The 24160-nt window shown below is 39.9% G+C and overlaps 3 protein-coding genes across 5 annotated transcripts; 1 reads left to right on the plus strand and 2 right to left on the minus strand.

The window, feature by feature from the left end:
• Nucleotides 1-813: 813 nt before the first annotated feature.
• Nucleotides 814-2125, minus strand: LOC108008824 (clumping factor A). Of its 2 annotated transcripts, none has more exons than XM_017072732.4 (3): nucleotides 1943-2108; nucleotides 1553-1866; nucleotides 814-1495 (listed from the first exon to the last, which is right to left on the minus strand). In XM_017072732.4, exons 1-3 carry the CDS (start codon nucleotides 1974-1976, stop codon nucleotides 1205-1207), a joined length of 639 nt encoding a protein of 212 aa, XP_016928221.2. In that variant the 5' UTR covers nucleotides 1977-2108; the 3' UTR covers nucleotides 814-1204. The 2 variants fall into 2 exon arrangements, with proteins under 2 accessions (XP_016928221.2, XP_016928220.2); XM_017072731.4 differs by having other exon boundaries at nucleotides 832-1495; nucleotides 1553-1877; nucleotides 1943-2125.
• Nucleotides 2126-15823: 13698 nt separating this feature from the next.
• LOC108008284 (uncharacterized) lies at nucleotides 15824-18456 on the plus strand. Of its 2 annotated transcripts, none has more exons than XM_065863792.2 (4): nucleotides 15824-16483; nucleotides 17659-17850; nucleotides 17915-18185; nucleotides 18244-18456. In XM_065863792.2, the coding sequence occupies exons 1-4, from the start codon at nucleotides 16297-16299 to the stop codon at nucleotides 18407-18409; spliced, it is 816 nt and encodes a 271-aa protein (XP_065719864.2). In that variant the 5' UTR covers nucleotides 15824-16296; the 3' UTR covers nucleotides 18410-18456. The 2 variants fall into 2 exon arrangements, with proteins under 2 accessions (XP_065719864.2, XP_016927561.2); XM_017072072.4 differs by having other exon boundaries at nucleotides 15830-16381.
• A 3491-nt stretch (nucleotides 18457-21947) lies between these two features.
• Nucleotides 21948-22436, minus strand: LOC108008968 (Ejaculatory bulb protein II). Its single transcript, XM_017072903.4, has 2 exons — nucleotides 22377-22436; nucleotides 21948-22321 (listed from the first exon to the last, which is right to left on the minus strand). Exons 1-2 carry the CDS (start codon nucleotides 22389-22391, stop codon nucleotides 22130-22132), a joined length of 207 nt encoding a protein of 68 aa, XP_016928392.3. The 5' UTR covers nucleotides 22392-22436; the 3' UTR covers nucleotides 21948-22129.
• Nucleotides 22437-24160: the final 1724 nt, after the last annotated feature.

The raw sequence follows: 24160 nt of genomic DNA on the forward strand, positions 1-24160 counted from the left end.
GGTTTCACATCTCTTATCCAAGCCAGTTGTGCCGCGGTAGTCTTCAGTAGCTTGTCGGTCCAAAGGATCCCTTCTCACGTGTACACGAAAATCTTTTTTGTGCGCAACAAGTTTCTGAACAAAATTCTCGTGTGATAAATGATATTGCCAACAGCTCTTGACTCGATATGCATATAGTAGAGCCGGTTGGTCATTAATAATTTTGTTGGGACAGCAGCTACATTGCTGGCCAGCATTGACCTGCAACGGGTGCCTCACATTGTATTGTTATTTGGTCTTTTGTCTGTTTGTGAAAAGATCACCTAAGACTGCTTCCTTGAATCAAGCATCTGAAGAGTTGCATTTATGACATGGCATAACTTCTGTTGTTATCAACACCCATATATGGTGTCAAATAACCTCACAAGGAACACAGCGGAGATAACCGATCTGGGGAGCAATCCAAAAGCTTCCACAAGTTGCCACTTGAAGAGGGCTGATGATGGATTATTGGTACGTGTTGTGAGGCGGGTTTCAAGGATGTAGAATAGGACAGGCAGCAGCAGAAGCACACGAGACTCATTAATCCTGGTGGCAAACGGGTGGCCGGGACCTTCGACTGCCTTGCCACGACTCATTTGTGATAAAAACTTTCCAGCTTGATAAATGGCCCAGCATACAAGCACACATTCCCTCTTCTCTTACCAATTTCTGTTGGGCCAAGACCCAAAGAGTCGTGCAGGGTAAAGCCAGAAGCTATGAAAGGGCTTCCTATTTTTTGCCTTGAACTTTTTCGATAGATAAACACTTAACACGTTTTTGTGAGTAATTTAAATACTCCCCCTTTCGGTGGACCATATATTTAGCAGCCATTCAATCATATTTGTGTGGCACCAGCCTTCAGAGTATTTCGGCTATGGCTTTTGCACAGCCCTTTAGCGTTTTGATATGCAAATACTTTGCACAGGTTTTCTCCATTTTTCTCATTTGATGCGTTTGTTTTTGTCTGTTTGACAGACTGCTACCGTCACGTCATGGTAAACGTATTGTTGATTTGTTTTGTGCGATTGTCACGTTCTTGTTTTGATTACTTAATGCGATAAATGGAAAGTTAAAGTGATGTTAGAAAGCCTTCCCAAGAAGGATTCATTTTTAAAGTCTGAAATGTATTTCTTCAGAAAAATATAAACTCAAATGCTTAAGGAGGTGATTGCTTTTTGTACGGTCAGTCAGTGTCGCTATTACTGATGGGGGTATCCTCATTGCTTTTGTAATCACGTGATGTGTTGTCATCCGTGTCACTAGACTCTGAGTTTGATGAAGACGGATAAGTCCTACAGGAATGTTCATCCGAACTTGGTGCTGAAGGCGCTTCACAATTTTCATCGGCATCCAAGGCCTGATCTTCATTGCTGTCGCACCCGTTTTCGCAGTGATCCTCGTCTTCCAATTCACTGATATCTTCCTCTTCACAGTCGGTATTAGAGGATCCTTTACTTCCATTAGATCCGCATCCCTGCAATTGAGAATTATACATACAATTTTATTTTCCTTGCGGAGTTTAGCCACTCACCAAGAGAAAACTTCGGCTTCGACTCGAGCTCCGGGCGTCATGCAACTCCCTCATCAGGGCATTCCTCTCCATTGAGTGATACTCGCGTTGAAGATGGCACTCGGACTGCAGTTCTCGATTTTCCTTTCGCAAGTAAAACATTTCGCTCAAGATTTGATGCTGCTTCTCAACTATAGTTGTCACCAGCTGCTCCAGATTCTCAATGGTAACCTCGTACTCCAGTAACTTCTTCTTTAGAAGCCAATTTTCTGCACGGCAGTCGGCCAGATCGGAGGCCGACACTCCAGATTCGGAAGCCTTTGTCTCTAACAAGTCTTTATCAACACTATAGGGTTATTTATAAAAGAAAAGAGTGGTAGCCACCGAGATGGTAATAAAAAGAACTCTCACTTTTTTGCGGGGCTTGGGCCTGATGGAATATCATCAGTTAAAGGCAAAGGAACTGTCGCAAGGTCTCCGGGAACTACCTCACCGGACGTATAGAACTGGCAAATACAGGACATTTTTGTAAAAGTGACACAGTCGATTGCACATGATTGCCTACGCAGAGGTTACTAGTTGTATTTCAACCTTAAGGAATTCCCATACTACTCTGTTTTCTCGTTGCTGGCATTGAACTATACTAAACTAATCTGGACTGAGTTTCCTCCCATTTCAAATGCTGATACCCTCCTAAAGTAGACTATTAAATTAAAACTGCCTGGACAGAGTAGGGTGTCGAGCAACCCACATCCTTGCAAGTATTTCACTTTACAGACTGAACCCCTCTCGCCGCGCGCTCCGAGCTCCTGGCCAGGGCAGACTTTACGACTTGACATTTTCACACTTTGTTGGCAACGTTTTGGATGCTTCCTACACACTCCTTTCTGTGGGGAAGGGCAGCTGACTTTTGGGTCGCCCTTGCCGCGTCAAGTCAGTGTCGATGCAAGCTGCATGGACTGTCATTCGCCTGGGATCCGCAGTGTGCAAATGTGTGGCTTCAGCTGAAGAGCCACTGGGAAAGTGTGAGAACCTCCTTTTTTGTGTGCGTCGGTGGATTGAAGTGCAAAATTGGTTTAAGTGTTTGCTAAATTGGCAGCAAAATGGCTTTTTCAATTTATACTCAACGTTTATGTGCGGGTCCGCAGATGGAGGAAGCTGTCCAAAAAGTTGAGCCAGAAAAACTAAACATTTTCTTCCCCCTCTTTTTTGGCAACGGCTGCCGCCTAGATGGATAATTGATATTTAGAACTGCTTTCCGTTTGTTGCCTTTGGGAGTGCTTTTGCGAAGTCAGGAGCTCCTGGCTGATCACTAGTACCCACACACCTATAAATAATCACGGCTCCAAGCCCCCACACCACTCCTACACGTTGTTTCACACGCTTACTTTCGACACTAACTGGTCTCCGACTCCCATAGAACTGTATTCCCCTACACATATCATTTATAGTGGAGATAATCATGGTTTACACCCAAGCAACTTTTTCAAAACACATATACGAGTGCTCGTATTTTACGGTCTATTTGCACCGACTTAGGGTCGGCAGAAAACCCAGTTGAAGTGGAATCGTAATCGTGATACCTAAACAACGCCAAATTACACACCAGAGGGCGCTACGCAAAACATGTTAACATAAATTTTTGCGCCTCCTCAGCTTGTGCCTACCCCGCGACTAAGCCGGCCTTTGTGGCATGGCCAACCTCTAAACGCTCAACCTTAAACTAGACACATGCAAGCGCACATTTAAAAAGGCATAAGTCATACGTGGCTAATAAATTGATTTGCTAAAGTGGATTAGAGTTCATTGCTATGACATATACAGGATGCTCGGCTCCAGTGCTGAAAAGTGATCTTCGCTGTTGCTGGCCGCTTGGAGAAAAGGCAGGTTGGCCTTGGTGGAGCCCCCTGTAAGTTCAACCTGAAGTCAACTATTTTTAACTCCAACTATGTGTGCATTTGGGGGAAAAGTCTTCTGCCCACGGAGAGAGGAATGAAATTATCGTATTCCCAAAACGCTCGGTGGACTCCTTCCAGGCGCAATCGCACTTCGTACTGAGACGTTGGCTTTGAAAAAAGAAACGCTTAAAATGCCAGTTTGAAGTCTATTATTTGCTGGACACGAGCATATATTGATTGCATCGCAGTCGCCTTGGTCAGCCACAAGATTCAGGAAAGCAAATTGCTTCAACAAATACTCGTACTCCCGAAACGGAGAACGCAAGGGGCTGGAGATGTGGATGTGGATGCTGGTATGGTCTGGGGTTCGGAAGGGGCTTTGCGGAATCACATGGTAATCGGTGCACTGCGAAACAGAAACCAGAAACGTTAAGGCAATCGAAGCCGAGTTTTGGGAAGAGGTGTTCCAAACCCGTTTGCAGGCGCAAAGTGCAGATCCGCTGGGAGAGTTTGCAGAGAGTCTTCGGTTTCTCGGCGGCTTCGTGTAGTGCAGCATTTAGCGTCTTGATCGGTTTATCACCGATTAATTAGAGTTTGATAAATACGCGCACGCCGTGAGTATATAAATCATAGCAGCAGAGCAGGGCCAATGCGGCGCAGTTAGTCGCCCGAAAAAACATAGGCGCTGGTCCCATAATACAAGCCAAGGGAAATTTGCATATCCATCCACCCGCACGAAAATGTAGCAGTCAAATTGTAGAGGTAAACATGTTTTATTTTTGCGCGCTTTGCTTTTTGATTTTTCGCCGCATTTAGCATTTTGCTTTGTTTTGGGCTGTCGCTGCTTTTGACGTTGCCACACAAGCAGAATATTTTGAAAGGCAAGTGCACGGGGAAAGTGGAAAGAGGTAGCGGGGTTGTTGTGCAAAAGTGCAAAAATATCTTTGAACATTTTTCTGTGTGAGAATTAATTATGAAAGAACGTCCTTTGAGATGCGCTTGACGGCCACGATGAGATGTCGACAGCGGTTCTGATGAACAGGAGCATTATGAATGCTAATTTCAGGTTATGTTTTGGGTTCGAATTTAGAATAGGGTTGATCAGGAGGGAGAAGGCCCTGTGACCCTGAGGTGCTTTTGATTCATATTGTGCGCCTGCTGAAAGCGAGTGGAAGCGCAGTGGGTAAGAGCCATGTCTGCCTTAAATAAGTTAGATTAAATAATAAACAGCTTTAACTCTTACGAAAGATCGTTGATGGGAGCTGCTTAAAAATTTGTTCGTGTTTGACGTTTTCTAGACATTTCATTTATTTTACTCATTCAGAATACACATAGACCCTTAAAATCGGAAAATAGCAAAACTCAATTTAGCTGCTGATATTTCTGAGCTGAGTGCTCATTTTAATTGCCTTTCACTGCCACATTTACGAGAACATGCCACGGGAAATGTCTTATTCTTATGGTTTATTACCGCAAGAGCTGCCACTGCTAAGCAGCACACAACAGAAACTAGGATGGAGGTTATTATTATTCGACGACTACTCGGCACCATGATTGCTACCTTTTTGCTGCATTCGGATTGCATTTGCCGGGCGACGTCTTTTATTCTTGCCCATGGCAGTGGCAAAAATGTTGACCACTTTCTGCATGGTAGAGTTTTTCACTCCACTTCAGCCTTTGCCGTCCACTGCCCTCCCTGTTTTTAGTTTTTGTCGCAGGGAAATTGCTCTCGAGATATCTTCGTTACGGAATGAATGACTACTTGGGACTGGTGCTTTGCCTGGACCCAAAGTATTTGCGGTTTTTTCTTCACATCCTTTTGCACAATTATCCTGATTTCAATATTACTGCGTCATAAACAAAGGCGTAGTCTGACCTCTTGGGGAAAAGGTGGGGGAAGGAGGCGGTGGAGTCTAAGGGTTGTACACAAAATTATTATTATTTGCTAGCCCAGGAATTTTTAGTTGTTCTTGAAGTTTCTTGTCTTGGGCAAGGCATGTCTTTCTTGTGACCACCTAAGTTTGTCTTTTGCATTTAGTTCGTTTTGGTTTACTCGGAAGGAATTGCAAATAAATAACAGGAAATTGTGTATTGAATTTATTTTTGAAGTATAAAATAGTTTAAATTTCCTCCTGCTTATGAATTTATATTAATAATAATTCTCTGTGTTATCCCTTCCACCATTGTCTACTTGTAAACACTTCTCCTTCCATCACACCTTTCAATTGCTTTAAGCCATTATTATAAAATTGGCTTCATTTGTTGAGAGTAGCGTCCTTAAGAAACCAGAAGTAGCCCAAAGCAATGAGGACACAGCTTTCACTTGCATGCCATTTTCCAAGCAATAAAATCGGTACAACGAACACCCCCTTTTCAGGCGCAGCGTGCTATTCTACCCACAACGCACACGCGTCGACATTTATCAAAAATTCAACTGTCATTTTGGCAATCGTAAAACGTTTTTAAATGCTCTCCTTTTTGCACAAGGCAATTGAACATTCATAAGCTTTAATGCTGGCAAAGAATTTACTAATGCCCAGATCTCCATTACCGCCGAACCCGCAAAAGTACACAGCCCAATAACCCAATATTCAGGAAATTGGCTGACGGCTTTTGCAGAAAGAGGGTGTAAGCCGCTCACACCACTTAGTTGCGAATTTTCCGACCTGCGAAATTTTCCAGAACAAAGCACTCAACGGGACACGTGACAGTTGTCGTGTGGTTGAGACTGCAAAACAAGGCTTCCTTTGCATTTCCCAGTTTTCCGCGAACGTGTGTAGCTGTCGCAGTCAAGTGTGTAATTTGCGGTAGCGTTTTAAGGGGGTTTGAATAGATTACTTCATTTAGATTTGGTGAAAGCAGGTGCGGGAAAAGTCGGGAGTGTGGGTGACGTTAAATCGGATGTTAACTCCAGTAATAAGTGTTTATTTTGTCAGGAAATTAACTTTGAAATTATTTGTTGATGCCTGTTTTTTATTTTGTAAGCTTTAAGCTGAGAACATTATTTTCGATGCCACCACATAGTTGTTCCAGGATAATCCCAGTTTTCTATTTTCATTTATTTTGCAATTAAAAAACAAATTCCTGCTTCCTTTGACTATGCCGCTTATACATTTTTCGTCTGCAATATTTTAAGAGGAAATTGCACAGGGCCTACCGAAAACTCAATGGGGAAACCCTTGCATTAGAACAAAAAGTACAAGTCTTGGATAAAAATAAAAGACAGCCCACTGAAGCAAATTGCGGATTTTGGGTCCTGGCTCGTCCTGTGGACTCAGCCGAATTCGAATTTGCATGGCACAGTTGGCATCAAATTATGAAGTAAGTAAGAGAGTACTCCATGCATTAAAAACCTTTTAATTTGCTAAATCGCCTTGCCAGACATCGTCTGCAGAGCTCAGGTCGGGGCAGCTCTAGCCGTTGTTGTTGGATCCAACGTGGATAAGCGGGCGGAAGCGGATGACGCGGAGTCTGTGCACATTTTTCAGATTTCTAGACGCCTAAGAGGGCCGCTCAGCCCATAACCAGTCCGAATCTCACATAGACACTTGTGCCAGCGATTCTTTTCCTTCTTTTTGGAACTGGATAAAGTTGAATAAGCCATGCAAACACTAGAAAGCACCGAGACTGCTCGAGTGTACTTTCATCTGCCATCGCCTCCTGGCCAGGCGATAATTTTCACTTTTGTGTTCGGAGCTAACTTCGAGTTCCAACGGCCCCGAACATGAGGCTTCTGGCCTCCGTCGAGCTTGTGCTCCTTATTTAACTTTTTTGTTCGAAGCTGTGATGCACGAAAGGCCAAAATAAAAGGTATTACACAACCCAAGACAGCTTTAAATACAAAGTGGCTTATCATTTTTTTAATCGCATAGTTGATAACTTTAACACCGCCTGAAAGCATCCAACAAATTAATTCGAATGTTATACAGAAAGCTGCGCACAAATGCTCGCTGCATGTGAGAAAGTAATTAAACTTGGTCTGAGGAATCAATTTATTTCGAACCGTTTTCAGTTCGAGGGATCGAGTGGCGTGCCTCTAGTAATCAAGTATTGTCATCGCATGACTCTGCTGAAAAAAGAGCTCTTAGACCACGCACAAGAAAAAAAGATGTGTAACAGAAATTAAGCAAAGTCTCGAACTTGAACGAAACGCAGCATTTAATTTAATTGACAGGTCGCGGACAGTGCTTTTGTCTACACCCCAAGGACCTTCTCGCCTAAAGCCCAATCCCAATACTGTATTTCTCATTAAAAGCGTATTATATGGGTAGGTGGGTAAGAGTCTGCCGTCTTCCCCTAACCCAGTAGAATTTTGTCAATTCATTACAAATTATTTGCAATGCTAGAAAAGAAACAGAGGAAAGACACGAAAATTCGAAAAATAAATTGCAAAATCATTCGCTTCGTGAAAATCAAAACTTTTTCTTGCGACGAAGAGAACTTTATTTAAATTCGATACAAACGCAAAATTACCAAATCAGTCAGGCAAAATCATTGAGAGCCTTCTCCCAAATGCCGCAAAAGTTTCATTTAATGATTTTCGTAGACGATTTTTGCGTGTTTCCCCTCTTGAAACTAGACGGGCCTTGACAATCCTGTTGGTTAACTCTGGTTCTGCTAGACCTGCGTTTTTATTTAAAGTCAAATTTTCTCAGCTTTTGATTTAAATGTGTCCATGGAGACCCGAGTGAAATGGAATGCTGCTAGAAAAGTTAATCGGTTTTTTGAGAACCTCATAACAAAAATGTATATTGCAGATATTTTCAAGTTTATGCATTTTTTACTGATATTAGGCTTTTATTAGACTTAGCTAAAATTAATTTAAATGGCATACATTGAATGGAATTTTTGCGTTTTTGCTTTCAAATTAGGTAATTTTACTTCGTCATTTATGCATCCCTCCCAATTTTTAACGCATTTAAAAACCGTGCCTAACACTCAATACAGAGTACCCAAAATGAAGCTAATTACAAAAAAATAAAAGGAACAAACGCAATTCACTTACTCAAAATAAAAAAGAGTGACACGCGACCACAGACTTGGAAATAAGGGTTTCAAAATAACAACCATGAGCACTGATAGGCTAAACTCGAATTGTACATAACTCTTTAAAAAAATTGTATATTCGTGGTATATTTTTCAGTTTTTATTGAAACAGAAATGTTGTGGACATTTTTGGTAATATTAAAATATTTATTTTATGCATCAAAGAGTATATAAATTTTAAGAAACCATTTCCTAGGTTAAAATGAAAATGTTGATACCCAGTGAGTAGACATGTGCATTAAATGTTTAACATGATTTTTCACTCATTATAATTGAAACGCAAAGAAAAACCGCAAAACCACCGCTTGGGAGGGTTGGCTTGTGTTTTTGGCATAATTTATGCGCATTTATGAATTCGGAAAGAGTGAGTGTAAGCTAGAGTGTGGCGAAGTGTTAATTTTCAGAAATGTGCAAAAAACAAAAAGCAGGCGACCGAAAAAACAGACGGATGAAGCACCGGCGTGCGGTTCGTTGACTGCATCCAAGCGTTTCGCACGCGTTTTAACGCGCCGCAATTACTCTGGCGCAGAGGACACTACTTCCCATGGTCCACTAACCGACAATGGGAACGTCGAGTTCAGTGCAGAATACAGTCGAGTCACAGAGCCAAAGTGCAGACCAAAGGAATGTGACTCGACTACCGATTTGAAAACCGAACTGAACCCATAATTCATATGCGCCACAAAGTCTGCAGCAATCAAATTGGCAATAAATAGACAGAGACATGAAACATTGTATACCCTCTCCGATCTTGTTCAACCGAAGTATTCAGTCCTCTCTACTTTAAATTCATTCCCAATACCAAAGCTATAGAACTCTTGTTCTGTGAGGGTAAGTCCGTAGTGGCTTTGGAGGATTGTTTTCCCCCCGAAATCAACTGAAGCTGCGCTCGTCCCACTAGGCAGAAAGCTCCAGTCACAGTGCCGGTTGCCATCAAACCCCAAACGACATAATTGCAGCCTGTCTGCGGTGGCTAATGCAAACAAACATGGGATTATGAGACTGAGAAGCCTGAACGAAATTGATGATGAAGCTCGCTCCCCGCCTGACCCGTAACAAGTAGCTGGCGAAATGCTAAAAAATTGGGTCTCTACGTGTTGCCACAACAACGCACCGAGGGCAGCGATCGGTGCCCGATCGATTGGCCAGATCGTGCAGATAGCATTTCATTTGCTTCGCCGCAAATTGTGCTGAACTTCGGGTTGAACTTCCACTACCTAATGCATTCGGATAGGTCCAAATGCATTAAAACTAGTGCACTTCAATCATGTGCATTGCGTTTGGCGAATCGATTGGCCACGCTTCAAACTTGAAGCATGTAACTCACGAGCTGCCCAACTGCGTTTTCTTTCTTTTTAGCTGCTCGAAATTATTATTCCACCTTCAACAATTTGGCTCCCGTTTTCGGTATTTGCCGTCCACGGCATCTTCATCATCATCAAGGGAGCCCCTGCGAAAATTTTTCATGGGAATTACATACGTGATAGATTGTTTTGTACTGCACTGCAGCCATCTAATCCCTCCGCAAGTTGCTGTGTTGATTGGTTTTCTTGCATCTGTGATTGCCATGCTCTGACTTCATCGACATCATATGGGACGTGACTGCGTTAAGGTAGTCGGGGATCTATACAAGAAAAAGTCCTGACTACGCATGGAAATGAGTTGGTTTCTGTTTTTAAAGGATAGGTGCAATCAAATTTTGCCTTTAGTTTTTGACATGGGTAATCTTCAACGCGTGTTAACTGAAAGTGAATTGAAACTCCGACTGGGATGGCTTCAGATTGCTAGACTGACTAAATATTAATGTGATCCGATTAAACATGAGAGCAGCATCAGGTTAACAAGCTACAGCCATAACTTCACAAGGCGCCCCAGTGTGGACATGACCCCGACTAGAAGATCTACAGGTGGTATAAAAATATGCTGTGCTCGGTCCTACTCAAACAGACATGTAACACAGACACTATATAGATTTTTCAACCCACAAGTAACCCCACCTTGCAAATTGTGGAACAAGCTAACAGAAAAGGCTTATAAAATTCTCTCTAACCGCTATGACTGATCTTAGATCCAAAAGTAAATGTGTATAATGGCTAGAGAAATAAAGCAAAGAAAACTTTTTCTTCTGTTAAAAGGGTCGTGAGCATGGGCCACGAAGCCAGCAGCACATGAGCAATAGATGGCGAAGACCATCTCCGAGTGCCAGATAGGAGACTGACCACCTACAAATATCTATTTTCGGGACCCCTCCCCCAGTTTGTTGTAGTTCAATTAAAGTTTACGCCAATAAATTGTGTGCAGTAAGTCGTTTAATCTAAATTAAGCACCAGTTTCTGTCCCTCAGAGGACTGTCGATAGCTGCTCGAGCGGCAATCTCCATCAACTGCATCATGTGTCATAAGCAAGTTGTAAGGCGCCGACTGTAGTTCAGGTTCACCCAGTGATGGGTCCGTGACACAAACTTTTTGGCTGAAGTAGCGAGGACGAACATCGAAGTTTTAAAATATACTGTCAGCCTGGCCTTTGTATGCACGAGCTTGTCACGCGCCCATCGATTGGTTGAAGAGTCCGGCATCACAGACGCTCAGGTCCAGATGCAGATGCAGATGAAGACTCAGTTCCTGTTCTCCGATTTCCATGAACGACACCACCGAACCGAGCCATCGGCAGGCGCCCGCCTCCAGTGCCTAAGATTTTGTCTACAAAGCGTAAGCAATTTTTATGCTCATGTTGCTCGTAATCACCGCAAGCCGCAGGTGGTAAAAGCCGTCGTGGATAACCTCAGCCCGTCCTCGTCTATGGCAAGACCACGGCAGACATCCGAACGCATCTCCCCAAAGCGGCGCTACGCTGATTGAATTGCACTAATTGCGAATTAAAGCTCAGAATTTTAAAGGAAACAAATTGCATGAGTTTTAAATTGAATTGCTGAATCCGTGCAATCCTTACACCGTCCCGGGGCCCACCCACTCCCACCACCACCCACTGCAGCTACTAATGAACGCTTCCTACTCCCGTTGCTGCTTGTTTGGCTTTTATTTCGCTTAATTAATTGGCACCGCCAAATGTCTAGAGTTTATGAAAAGTCTATGAATCCGGCACGGTAACGCAAGGGAGCTGTCAACGCCAATGTGGCGCTCCCTCTTTTTGACTGTTGCTCCAAAAGGCACAAGAAGCCGAAAGTCAAGTGTCCTTAGAGAATATATGGTTGCAAATTGCAATTCTTTCATTTTTCGGCAGTTTCATCCAAAAAAGAACAAACTAATTTTTGTTCTTCCGACTTTTTGTTCTCATATTTTTTCATTTTCAGATATATGCTATGAAGTGGCTGGCATGGTGAAGGGGAGATGGCAAAATAACCTTTTACATGTTGCTCATGCAAGAGGGTTAATTATAACCCCCAAATGATTGCTAACGAAGGATGGTTCAAGCGGAATTCAAGAGGATATTTTTTTGCAAAAAAAAAATGCAGCCGTGTTAAAGTGCAGAGCTGAAAGAATAATGTTTCATACATTTTCATGGAAGCGTAAAATGGTAGTTGGTAGTTTATTTTCCTGAAAGACTTTTGATTGTGAATTTTAAAAAATCTTATACACTTCATGTATAAGCATATGGCAATTTATAATCAAACAACTTTATTAAATAACGTTTGCCAAAGCAGAATGCTAATTAAAATTTGTCAAAAATGTAATGAAGAAAAATTCAACAACAAAAAAGAAAGATTCTTATGAAAAATAAATAGAAACTCAACATTTTCTTTCACTATAATCTTTAATAGGTATACAACATCTATGGAAAGTCCCAAGAATGTAATAGATGATTTCTTATTCAGACTTCCCATACATTGTCAAGCCAGAAAAAACAAAAAATAAAGAGAAGATTTGTAGTTCCTAAAGCGGCTAGGATCTGAATGAAAGGTATATTAAGCAGAAAATTGTTTTGTTGCCATAGTCGTCATAATTGATATTGAGTATTCCGCTAACGGTGAACATGGCGCCGAGAAAGCTCCAACAAATTTTATTCGTCTGCTTTCATTTTTGAATCATGCATGCATCGTTTACTTGGAATCAGGTTCAGCAACCAGCAACGATTTTCAAATTTTCACATGCGAATTATGATGTGGACTCTCCGCCTCTTGTCTGCTACGCCCTACACTCTCCTTCGACCAGCTTACATCCGAAAACTATACGTTACAACAGTGAGCAGATACAAGTTTTGAGTGATTGATAGCATGTTAAGAGTGAACATGGTATTATTAGACCACAAGATGCTACCAAACAATAGCAGCAACGGATAAAGAGAGCCTGATGCAGCCAAATGTTTGCTCACGACTTTTGGTGGAGGCCCCTCAGTGCTTTTTTGACATATTTGCCAGGACTGGAAAATTGTGCAAGAAAATTGAGTTCACATGATTTACGTGCAGATTTTTTCAGCTAAAAATAAGGTTGATTTTCATGCTCTAGCTGCTGTTTGGGGTGGCCTTTTCAGCTTCACAAATCAATTTTTCATTGAACCACTGAAGGTAATCGCACATCTAAGATCCAGGCTTGTTATCTGAATTCAAGCTCGGAATAATTGACACTAGCGCAACCGAAGCTTCAATTTTCCCCTTTTGAATCAACGAAAACAAAATCATTTAGTTATATCTTTACAAAATCTTATATTAAACAATAGATATATATTGACAGATCAAATAAAATAAAACAAGAGAGCGTTGTGGGCTTGAGCTTGGCTAATTGCACTTTAACATGAAATGGTCATATATAAAGCCCATCCTTCACTTTTACTAGCTGTGACATCAGTGACAGATATGGGCGTAAGGTCATAACTTGGGAACTAATGTTCTGATTTTAACAATTTGCGCCCTGCCTGTAGGTATTGACAAGCGAAAAACAAAGAATTAAGATTTTTAATGAAATTAACTACAAACTCATAGAGGTATCCAATACCTTAAGCTATGGGTTGTAGAAGGGCAATCTTGGGATAAGATTCTGAAAACCATTAAAAACACAAAAGAAACGAATATGAAAACGGCTAAAAAATTTAAAACATGTTTTTAAGGAAAATCTTGAATGTATATTATTAGAGAGTTAAACCACAAACTCATAGAGGTATCCCCCTTCAAGATTAGTATTCAATGACTCAAGTCATGGATAACAGAAGTCCAATTTTGGGTTTCCAATCTGAAAACCATTGAAAACACAAAGAAATCTAACATGAAAATGGGTTAAAAACCTCATTTAAAAGAAAATCTTGAATCAAGATTATTAGGGAATTTAACCACAATTTCATATGTATCCCACATCAAAATCAGTATCCTATACCTATACCTACTAGAAGTGCAATTTTGAGTTCCCATTCTGAAAACCATTGAAAAAACAAAGAAATCGAACATGAAAAAGGGTTAACATTTTGAAGCTCATTTAAAAGAAAATCTTAAATAAAGATTATTAGAGAATTTAACCACAAATTCATAGAGATATCCCACTTCAAAATCGGTATCCAATACTTCAAGATATGGATTTTAGAAGTGCAATTTTGGGTTTCCATTCTGGAAACCATTGAAACACACAAAAAAATCAAACATGGAAATGGGTTAGAAATTTGAACTTTATTTAAACGAAAATCTTAAATGTAGGTTATAAGAGAATTAAACCACAAATTCATAGAGGTATCCCACTTCGAAATCGGTGTCCAATGACTTAAGATATAGAGATATAGTTATAGAAGTGCAATTTTGGGTCCCCATTTTGAAAACCATTGAAAACACAAAGAAATCGAACATGAGAATGGGTTAAAAATGTAAGCCTCGTATAAAGGAAAACCTTGAATGTAGATTATTAGAGAACTTAACCTAAAACTCATAGAAGTACACTACTTCAAAATTGGTACCCAATATCACATAGGGTACCCCACTTCAAACTTAACCTCAAACTCATAGAAGTACACTACTTCAAAATTGGTACCCAATATTATATAGGGTATCCCACTTCAAAATCGGTGCCCAATACCTGAAGTTATAGATATTAGAATATAATTTAATATTCCTATATTCGCTTATTACTTTTAAATTCTTGGTCGGCACGGTATACAATAACAGGTCTATCATTTGTGTGATGTGTGAGTAACGGCTGTTCTACGTTGTACGTGTGCTGGCAGAGGCTGAGCAGAGCTACTCCCTCTGCCAGCTTTGTGGGACGCTGCTGAACTTGTTACAAATGAGTGGTAATATTTAATATTTGCCGCCACACATACAGATTTAGCGTTATTTGCGCTCGTGGGCGTCACAGTGGGTGTGGCACTCCGATGAAACTAACTGGCGGTGCGCAGGAAGCCCTAAAATCTGCATGCTCCCAACTCGCTAGCTCTTTTGATTTTCAAAATCTCAGCGTTTATAGGGACAGCCAGGCAGACATGGTCAACAGACCCAACAAAAAAAAAAATGAATTGATATGGTTCAATTTACCGATTGGATATTATGTTGACACACAAAAAATTGCTCGGTCATTGGACAAACCAGTTTGCAAGAACAAAATCAGTAAGGTAGCCAAAGTAAACCTGAAATATATCGGGTGGGTAAACAAGTCGTCACCTAGAGAAATATCTCCAGGCAATGAAAGTGTGCTATTTCCATTAATTCACTTCATAAAGATCTAATTAAATGAGAAAGGTGCGATAAATATATTGTTATTGTTAAAGTTTAAAAATGGTAATTGCCAATGGTATATTGCCAATAAAAATTATGTAGATAGAGGTTATCGATTCGACGCGAACCCACAAAACGATTTAAAGAAGAGTCAAAGCACCAGAATATGATAAAACCATTTAAGGTAACGAGTTAATTAAAATCGTATAAATTTCAATGCTAAGACGCGCCTTAGTGATCCCGACAGCGAAAAGTGAGAGTCCCCAGAGATCTGAGAGAAATTATAACAGGGCCCCAACGAAACGCCAAGCTGATAAAGATAGCTATGCATAAAATACTGGTTTTTCTCTCGGTTCAAGTTTTAAAATACCACTAAAGAACTATGACACCGAACAAGGCATACCCTGAGCAAAAATATAGTTCATTTCAGCATTTATAAAGTCATACTATTTATCGCACTTGTGCTTTGGTCATAATAAGTTTAAATACATATTAAGAGAAACTTCAGCATCTCAATATAAATAAGGTATGTTAAAGAAATTTTTACATCCGATCCAAGGCTTACATTATAGCCAATATCGGACGTGAAAGAGTAGAAATGTCTTTTTAAAGAGCCGCAAAGGCAGCCGACTTTGTCGCACTTCGTACTTGTCATCGTCGTCTGGGGCCCGTCTTTGGCTTCGACGATGTGTATTGGACTCGAGCTGTTGGAGCTGTCGATTGTATATACTTGATAGCTTGGCGTCTGCTGGCCCGTTCGCTTAGCATGCGCATGCGCTACCGTTTTCTTGGCCAGTTGTATTTTGGCCATTAGCACGTACGGAGTTGCGCCCGCGCCTTGAGTATGCGCCAAGTGTGAAAACATATAAATGCGAGTAAACGCAACTCAACTTTATATAAACTAAAATTGAAGTTGGTGTTTAACACACTTTCGTCGGTTTTTGCACGAAAGCGAAAGTTGCGTGTCTTAGTCGACTTTAGTACTTGGTGTTTACAAATCACAATACTAAACAACAGAGAAAAGGCAGAAGATAAAGCAAATCACTGTAAATAAAATACCTTCCGAACTTTTAAAAACAACCGAAAGACAAAAGCCTGTGAAATCACCGTCTACAAAGCGGGCCAATAGCAACCTTCGTGTCATTTACGTTTCCTGAACTGATCGTCGTGCCAAGATGCCAGCAGCCAGTTCACATCCACGTCTGTTCTTCTACTTACTTTGCGCTGCCTCACTCTTGGCCGTCTCAAAATCGGACACCGGTAGTACAAAGAACTCTTACTTTATGTCTTACTTTTACTATTTAGTGATTAACTTTATTAATCCATTTGCAATGCCGATATTCTATCGTTTTGTAAATGTTTGTCTTACGTAAAACCATGTACAGAATATACCATATATTGAAAAATTACTCGGTATGTGTATATATTTCCAAAGCTTGTAAATATTTATGGCTTAAAATTTAGAAAGAGATATGGTTTCCAGGAATACAAAGAAAAAATTTTGTGATAATAATTATAAGTCTGTATGTTTATATTTAGTTGTACAATAAAAAAAATGTTATATGTTATGGTGTTTTACTTATTTTATATGATTGTTTAGTATTTATTAACAACTTGGAATGGTATTTATTATAAAAACATTTTCGGGTATATGTACAATATTCTAAAAGTACTGGGAACGGAATTATATATATATATGACCTCAAAGAGAACAAATTTAAGTGGTTAGCCTTGAATAATAATACAACTAGCTTAGTTAATATTTCAATGACGACTACCGTTTATCTTGAGCCTATTAAAATTGTAAAACTGTCACATGTTGCACAAAGAGACGTGCTTCCAATTCAATGCCATCGTGATGTAAAACAGATAGACATAATTGCAGGCCCTCATAAAAACATACACATTCACGGCATTCATTGCCAAGTGTATTATTTTAAGAGAAGGGAAAAATTAAATTTTTTTTCTTTAGAACTCATAAGCTCTTAATGTTTTTGTAGCAGCAAAGTAATAGTTCCAATTTATCTAAAGAGAGACTTTTCAGCTGATATCACATTTTTTCGGTCTTTCTCTGCCGACGTTCCGCTGCCCATGATCTTGACCACCTAATGATCAATATGCCCAACTCGTTTGCTCCGTTGGTTTCATTGACATCAAAATTTGCTCGCATCTCGGCTCAGACAACTCGTTTGTGCACACAAGGTTAATAGTTGAAACTGTTAGGCGATCGCCCTGGCTCTCGGCTTGCCGGCTACGTCAGTTGGTTTGATGCGGAACTGATTAACATAATACGCGGAAGTTCGTGGTGGATGATTAAGCAAATTTGTTTGTTTATATTTTTGTTACTTTTTCGTTCGTTTTTTAATGCATTGAGAGACTTGAGCTACTAATCTCGATTCAAGAAGGAAGTATTTGGTGAAAGAACGTATTTTATTATTTAAGCAACATAGAATTAACAAAACCGTGTCAATGGAAGCGTTATATCTTTCTCTGCCGTAAGTGTTTTGTTCTGCTGCTTAACCCTATGATTCTCTTAGTGCCACTTGAACCACCATCCGAAGACTTGGCTTACGACGCCGCCTTACAGCTTGGCTTACTAAACTATCGTCTTAATCTACTAAGCCACGAGGAAGAATCCAGGCAACTTAGTTTGCCAAACATAACCCTAGGTAATCTCGTGAACCGCATACCCTGTAGCTGTGATACTGGACTATGCAAATGTTGTGCTGGTAAGTTTTAATCATTTGCCTCTATAAAATTGTAAACGTCCGATATTCACTTGTCCGTTTTCAGGCTTTCTTTCCGTAATTGGCATGAACAGTTGCACAGAAGTTGCGTATCGACCTGATGAATTTTCCTTTGAGTTGCGCATGCGCGTCAACAACAATATTTGGTTCCGTCAAAAGGTCTCCGGGCAGAATCCTCCTCCATTCTGCTTCCGGCCGCCACGCTTTAACTTTGCTAAGGCCTGTATTCAGTTTCATGACATTTGGTTTGTCGGACGCAACATGCACGTCTGCATGTACATGTCAGGCGAATTCCAGGGCTTCGAGTTGTTCGAAAGGTAAGATCTCCGCCGTGAGGATCAATCGCACATTTAGGAAACATCTCCTCGATTTCAGAAACTTTGATTGCCTCTTGTTTGGTGATCACGGAGTTAAGATCGTTCCCCCCGAGCAAGGCTATCCGATGAGACCGAACGATGTTGACATTGATGATGGAGACGACGAGATCGAGGACTACGATGAGAATGTAGTCCGCAGTTTAGCAGAAAAGATGGTCGGCTAATCATTTATTTATTTAAAAATATAACGCTCAACTCACTGATAAAGTAACTTAAACAAAACTTTCTATAATATAATGGGTTATAACGATGCGACTGTCGGCCAATTACTTGAGCGAGAAATTCCACCAGTGGCGATGCCTTTCCAAAGTTCAAGTGCGAAAACTGCAAAATGACGTGCTCTGCATCCCTTCTGCCCTGATCTCCCCCGTCCAGTGGCACTTGCAGCAGCCCATTGAAACACAAAGTAAAAGGGGAAATCAACACAACCAACAATTTGTAAAGGATAATGCAACCTTAGGCTGCATCTGCGCCGCATGTGCAACACCTTGGTGTGCGAGGAGGGGCAGGGCGCTCTAAGCATTGAAATGCATATGCACAAGCACGTTGACTGTTGCACTTCGTTTGACTCGCAGTTGACTGTAATAAAGGACTTTTAGGCTGCAAGGATGCAGCCCGTAATGGTAGCTGCAGCCACAGGACAACCGACAGCCCGTGCCAAGAGGGGGGGTAGAGTATTATTTCGCACTTGACTGCTCTGAATGCCAGTCGAGCTTCAGTCAAGTGCTGTGCAATAAAAGCGTATTTTCACGGCACATGGAAATATGGGCTGGGCTGATGCATTCAAATGTTATGCAAATAAAAGGCCATGCAGGAGGAACAGACCCCGTAATATTGCATCTCAAGTACTTAAGTACAATATTAGCACTCTTTATTATTGGCGTTTTAATTAAGTTCAACCGGACATTTTGTTGAACATCTCTTAAATTGTAGGTTTGAACAGTAGTTTAAAATCCAATTAAATAACAATAAAATAACCCCCGGTCAATGCATAAAAGGTGTGAACCATAAGCTGACCATCCAGTCCCTCCAACAGCATAAGCCTAATTTAAAATGCAAATGTGAGTGAGTGGTTATAAAGTTCATTTAGCGCTTGTAATTGATTTGTTTACACATCGGACACGCGACACACACATGGAACTGACCATCCTACTGACCAGCCCCTGTCAGGCCATTCAGCATAAACAGATACGGACACTGACCCACAGGGGAAGCTCGAAGCGTGGAGAGGGGCGAACCGGCTGGCAGGACGACCCTCTTTGTTCACTGTTGGTTGTCCGTTACCCAGCGCAACAGGTATGGACTCAAATCGCTTAGGGCATTGGTCAGTTGATGCGATTTTCCACGATACCGCCTTTTCCTCGGTGTTTGTCCATTCCCTGGGGTCAATTATGTTATTTCCGGTTTCATGTGGTCAACAGGGGATAAATATTTATATCACGGTCAAGTGGTTAAGTCCGTGGCAAAATTACCCCAGGCAGTAAACCGGATTGAATGTTATTCTTCGGCTTGAACAGATTATGCAATAAAAATAGGTACAGGATGGTAATTGAAAAGATTACGTTTCCAGGCGGTTTTAATCAGTGTGGATGAAATTGCAGTATGTTTGCTCAATATTAAGACACACGTATGCCTGTCTCTGCAGAAACATTTATTTTCTTTAAGTTAAGTCCCAGACTGTTCTTCTTTCCACGACAAAAATAAAAAATTTAAAGCAGAAAAACTACCCCCAAAAGTAATTAAAACTCTCGGTCCTTTGGCCCAGACGAAGACGGTGTCTACCTCCACCTATAAACGAATGTTAATCAAAGCAGAATATAGAAAAATTCAAAAAGTCCGTATGGACAGAGACGCTGTCCTTGGGGTTTAATTTCTCTTACATTTTTATATTTTGCTTAAAGCAAATTTGGGAGTGAAATTAGAGGACTTGGGTTCCTGAAGGATGATGTGGAACATCATCACCAACAGCATTCCTTTTTAATATTCTGATTATCGAAACTTGGCATTTTGGACCAAAAAGTTGCTGTATAATAACTTTCCTTCCTGTAATATTTTAATTTAAAAATTTATATTGCAACGATATGTTTTATCGATATTGGTTTTATCAAGCCTTAAATTTTTACGTTTGAATGTTTTAGAGACGCTTTTTTAATTTAATGCATAATCAATATCAACACACACATACTCATTCGCGGTACTTATAGGCAAGTTTATTTAGTTACAAAAAATTGTATATTTTCATCAAGTCTTTTCCCGCGAACCGCTAAAGAGAGATACGCATAATAAAATCAAAAGGACACGCACACAACCATCACACAAAACCAATACAAATGCATTGAACACACATAGACACGAAGTCCTGTACATAAACGCGATTTTCATGCGTGATGAGCGGGAAATTTCCCCTTTTTTGGCTGTACATAAAGCTACTACATAAGTAACGAAGCAGAGGCTTCCAATTTTCGGGGTGGTAATGCTTCCAAAGGGTTAAAATCTGTGCCTTCGAAAGGCAAAAACATGCGTGAGCTGTTGGTGTATGTGTGTATTTGTGAAAACGGCGTTGCCAGCCTTTCAGAGGAATTACTTAGGAAGCCAAAGAAGAAGACTAAACAAAGTCATTTACATAACTAACGAAGTGGGTGAACAAAGGACCGGGGGAAAGCGAACAAATCGCGGATGGGGAAGGGTGTTATAGGAAAACGAAAGAACGTGGGGGGGCATAGCGCGTGCTGGCCGTGGCCAAAAATGAAAATGGGCACAAAAGCGCATCATTCATTTTTCAGTTTACATCTCACATAGGGATTCTTAAAACACATTAAAGACCAAAGGGTTTTCCAGCACAAGCATCTATTTATTTTTCACCGCTTCCTAGCTTGCTGAATTATACAATCAGTTATAAAAATATTTTTCAGAAATTGATACACACTTCATACAGTAAATACTGTTGATTTGCAACCAATTTCAAATAATGTTCATATATTTAATTTTCAAATAACCAATTGTATTTTAAACAGCCTAAACACAGGCCTAAACGTCAAGTCCACTGAAAAAGATTTGTATTAGCGAGCCAATATTTTCAAAAGTTTTCTGCAAGTAACAGGATACACAGTTAAAATTTCACGAAAAAAATGTAAAACAAGGAAGAACGCTATAGTCGAGTACCTCGACTATCAAGTACCCCTTACTCAGCTAATGGGACCAAAGGGAAATGGAGATAGCAAAGCGAGGTTGAAATGCGCCACCTACCGGCGGTAGACAGATTTAAGCGTTATGGGCGTTAGAGTGGGCTTGGCAATTTTTTTTTGGATCAATCGATAGGTATTGACGAGTTTTTTTTTTATTCTAGCATCAAAACTGTAGGAGCCACAGTTTTGGTCGATTTGTGGGCATTAGAGTGGGCGTGGCACTCTGCTGAAACAAACTTGCGCTGCGCAGGAATCCTCGGAATCTGCATGCCTAATCCCAACATTGTAGATTTTACAGTTTGGTCGAATAAATTCTCTCCGTTGATAATATTTTGTCAAATATTAACAGATATTTTCTATCTTTCGTTTATATAGAAAAAATCAAATAATTTTTTAAGATTCTATATATTTAAATATTCCTCGTAAGGTTAATTTAACATTTTTATAGATCATTATTTTTTCTATAAATATCGTCTCGCTTATAGTTTCAAAGCAAGTTGGTAATTGTTGACTCGTGTCGAATAGATCATTACTGAAACAAATATTTTAAGAAAGGTAATTCTTAGGATGTAATACAATAATGAAATGCATTTAAAATATTTGCTGGGTTAATGATATTTTTAAATAATTCAAATAAAATACTTTTAATATTATACAACCTGACCACAGTGCAAACAAAAAATAACGGCGTAGACCCAATCAGAAGTATACATGACGATAGCCATATCCAAAAGAAAACTCGGCATTAGGTGGGACTGCGGTAAACCTTCTGTTGATAGCGATGGGAACATCCGATCTAGCAGCTCCTCCAAATCCATCGGAAATGGTTCGCATTAATTGATCGATAGAGCCAAGTGCCCTAGTCGTCACAGCAAAAGCAATCATTAGGACCTATAAGGTAGGAATAGATTAATGATGTGCCAGTCAATAATTACCATATACATACCAAAAGACGAATCATAGTAGAGCCTGAAGTCAACTGTCTAACTAAAAATAATTCCGCAGATAAAAGAAAATATATTTCTGTTGAGGTTTATATAGAAAGCTCTTTAACATTTAAATGCAGATTAGAAATATGTTTATACAAGTTGCTCAACTTTTACTATTACAAGGTTAACTTCATTAGAGTGTGCTTCAAAATGCGCGCCGAGTCGATCTAGATACTAGCAGAATCTGAATTTTAGCTGTGTAGCTTAAAATATAGGTGGGCGGTAGAGCGACTGTTGTGGGCACATAGCTGAATCAGAAGCTCAGAAATAAATAAATAAATAAATCTTGATCAAGAATATATAACTTAAACGGTCGGAAGCTACGCTGCGAGTAACAGGTAAAAAGTTTACTGTTTCTTTTGAAAAAACTCAAAAATATCATACTAAGACATAAAATAAAATTGCGTCGGTTAAAATTGTATGTATATAGTTAGGTCTACGTAAACGCTCAGAACATAGTTTAAGAGAAATATATATATATATTATTTATTGCATATTTCCAAAAGGCTTTACAATTTTACTAAATATTTACCCCAACTTACCAACGCCTTCGTTAATAAATCGATAATATTCCGATTTTGGACAGCAGTCCACGTAGTGACGAAGCGCACCGGAAAAGTGTGCGGAGCCGACTACTATATATAACCACAGAATAAATAATCTACAGTGGTGGTGCGATCATATAGCGATAAATGTCATAAAATAAACAAATGTTATAAGCCTAGTTTTTTCTTACCAAAAATACCAGGAATCTAATAATCCTGAGCCCATTTATATTGTATAATATTGAAACGTTTTTTTCCTATTTTTAAGGGATATTACAATTACAAAGCTTGTCCAAGATAAATGGAAATTTAGCCACGACACTTGTCGTTTCTTAATACTAAACGATTAAGACTACGAGCTCAGCCGCCAGATTCGTTTTTCCGTTGCACAAGTCGATTTCTCGATATTATCCCAGCACGCCTAAGAAAGCCCTTGCCTAGTTAATCCAAATGGCGTGAAAACTCCAAAAGGGTACAATGAACGTCTACTAAGGAATTCAGTTTCAAAAAGACCATTTTGACCAAATACTACCGTGCCAAAAAGTCCGCCGTTTCCGCGGCCTCCACTCCAGAAGTCTAGTTTTTATAGTGGTTGTACATGGTAATTATAATATAAATAAGAAATTCAGGCAGCAGACCAGGTGTAAGTTATTTTACCGTTGGAAATTGTAAAAATAGGTCGTAATAAATAAATATTTTATTGCACATACTCGTTCGTTATTAATATTAAGCTACTTAAATCTCTTTATGTGGACAATAGATCCCGCAAAAGCTCAAGCTTTAAATTAAATAACAATGTTCTCATCATAGATTTTGGTCTGAAAACTCTCCACCAACTGAATCCTTGAGGAGACACTGGAACATTAATAAATCAAATGTTCTAAAAATACGTAAGAAACTCATGTTAAAATATTTGAGTCCGCCTTTAATTTAATCTTCAGTTCCCACGCAAAAAATGTTCCTTGGTCTCAACCAAAAGTGTCAAGTTTGTTTTAAGATAATATTTACAAGCACCTTGGCACTTTAAAGGATGCTTCACAGCATACAACAACCGAACGAAAAGAAAAACTTAAAACCAAATCGAAGTGAACGAAGGTAAATAGACGGTTTGCTTTTTAACTGGGTGGTGAGTTTTTGGTTTGCTTTTCTAAGGATTTTTATTTTCGAAAAGAATAGGAGGGTGGATAGACCTTCAA

The sequence above is a fragment of the Drosophila suzukii genome, chromosome 2R, assembly GCF_043229965.1.
Source record: "Drosophila suzukii chromosome 2R, CBGP_Dsuzu_IsoJpt1.0, whole genome shotgun sequence".
Taxonomy (NCBI): Eukaryota; Metazoa; Arthropoda; class Insecta; order Diptera; family Drosophilidae; genus Drosophila; species Drosophila suzukii.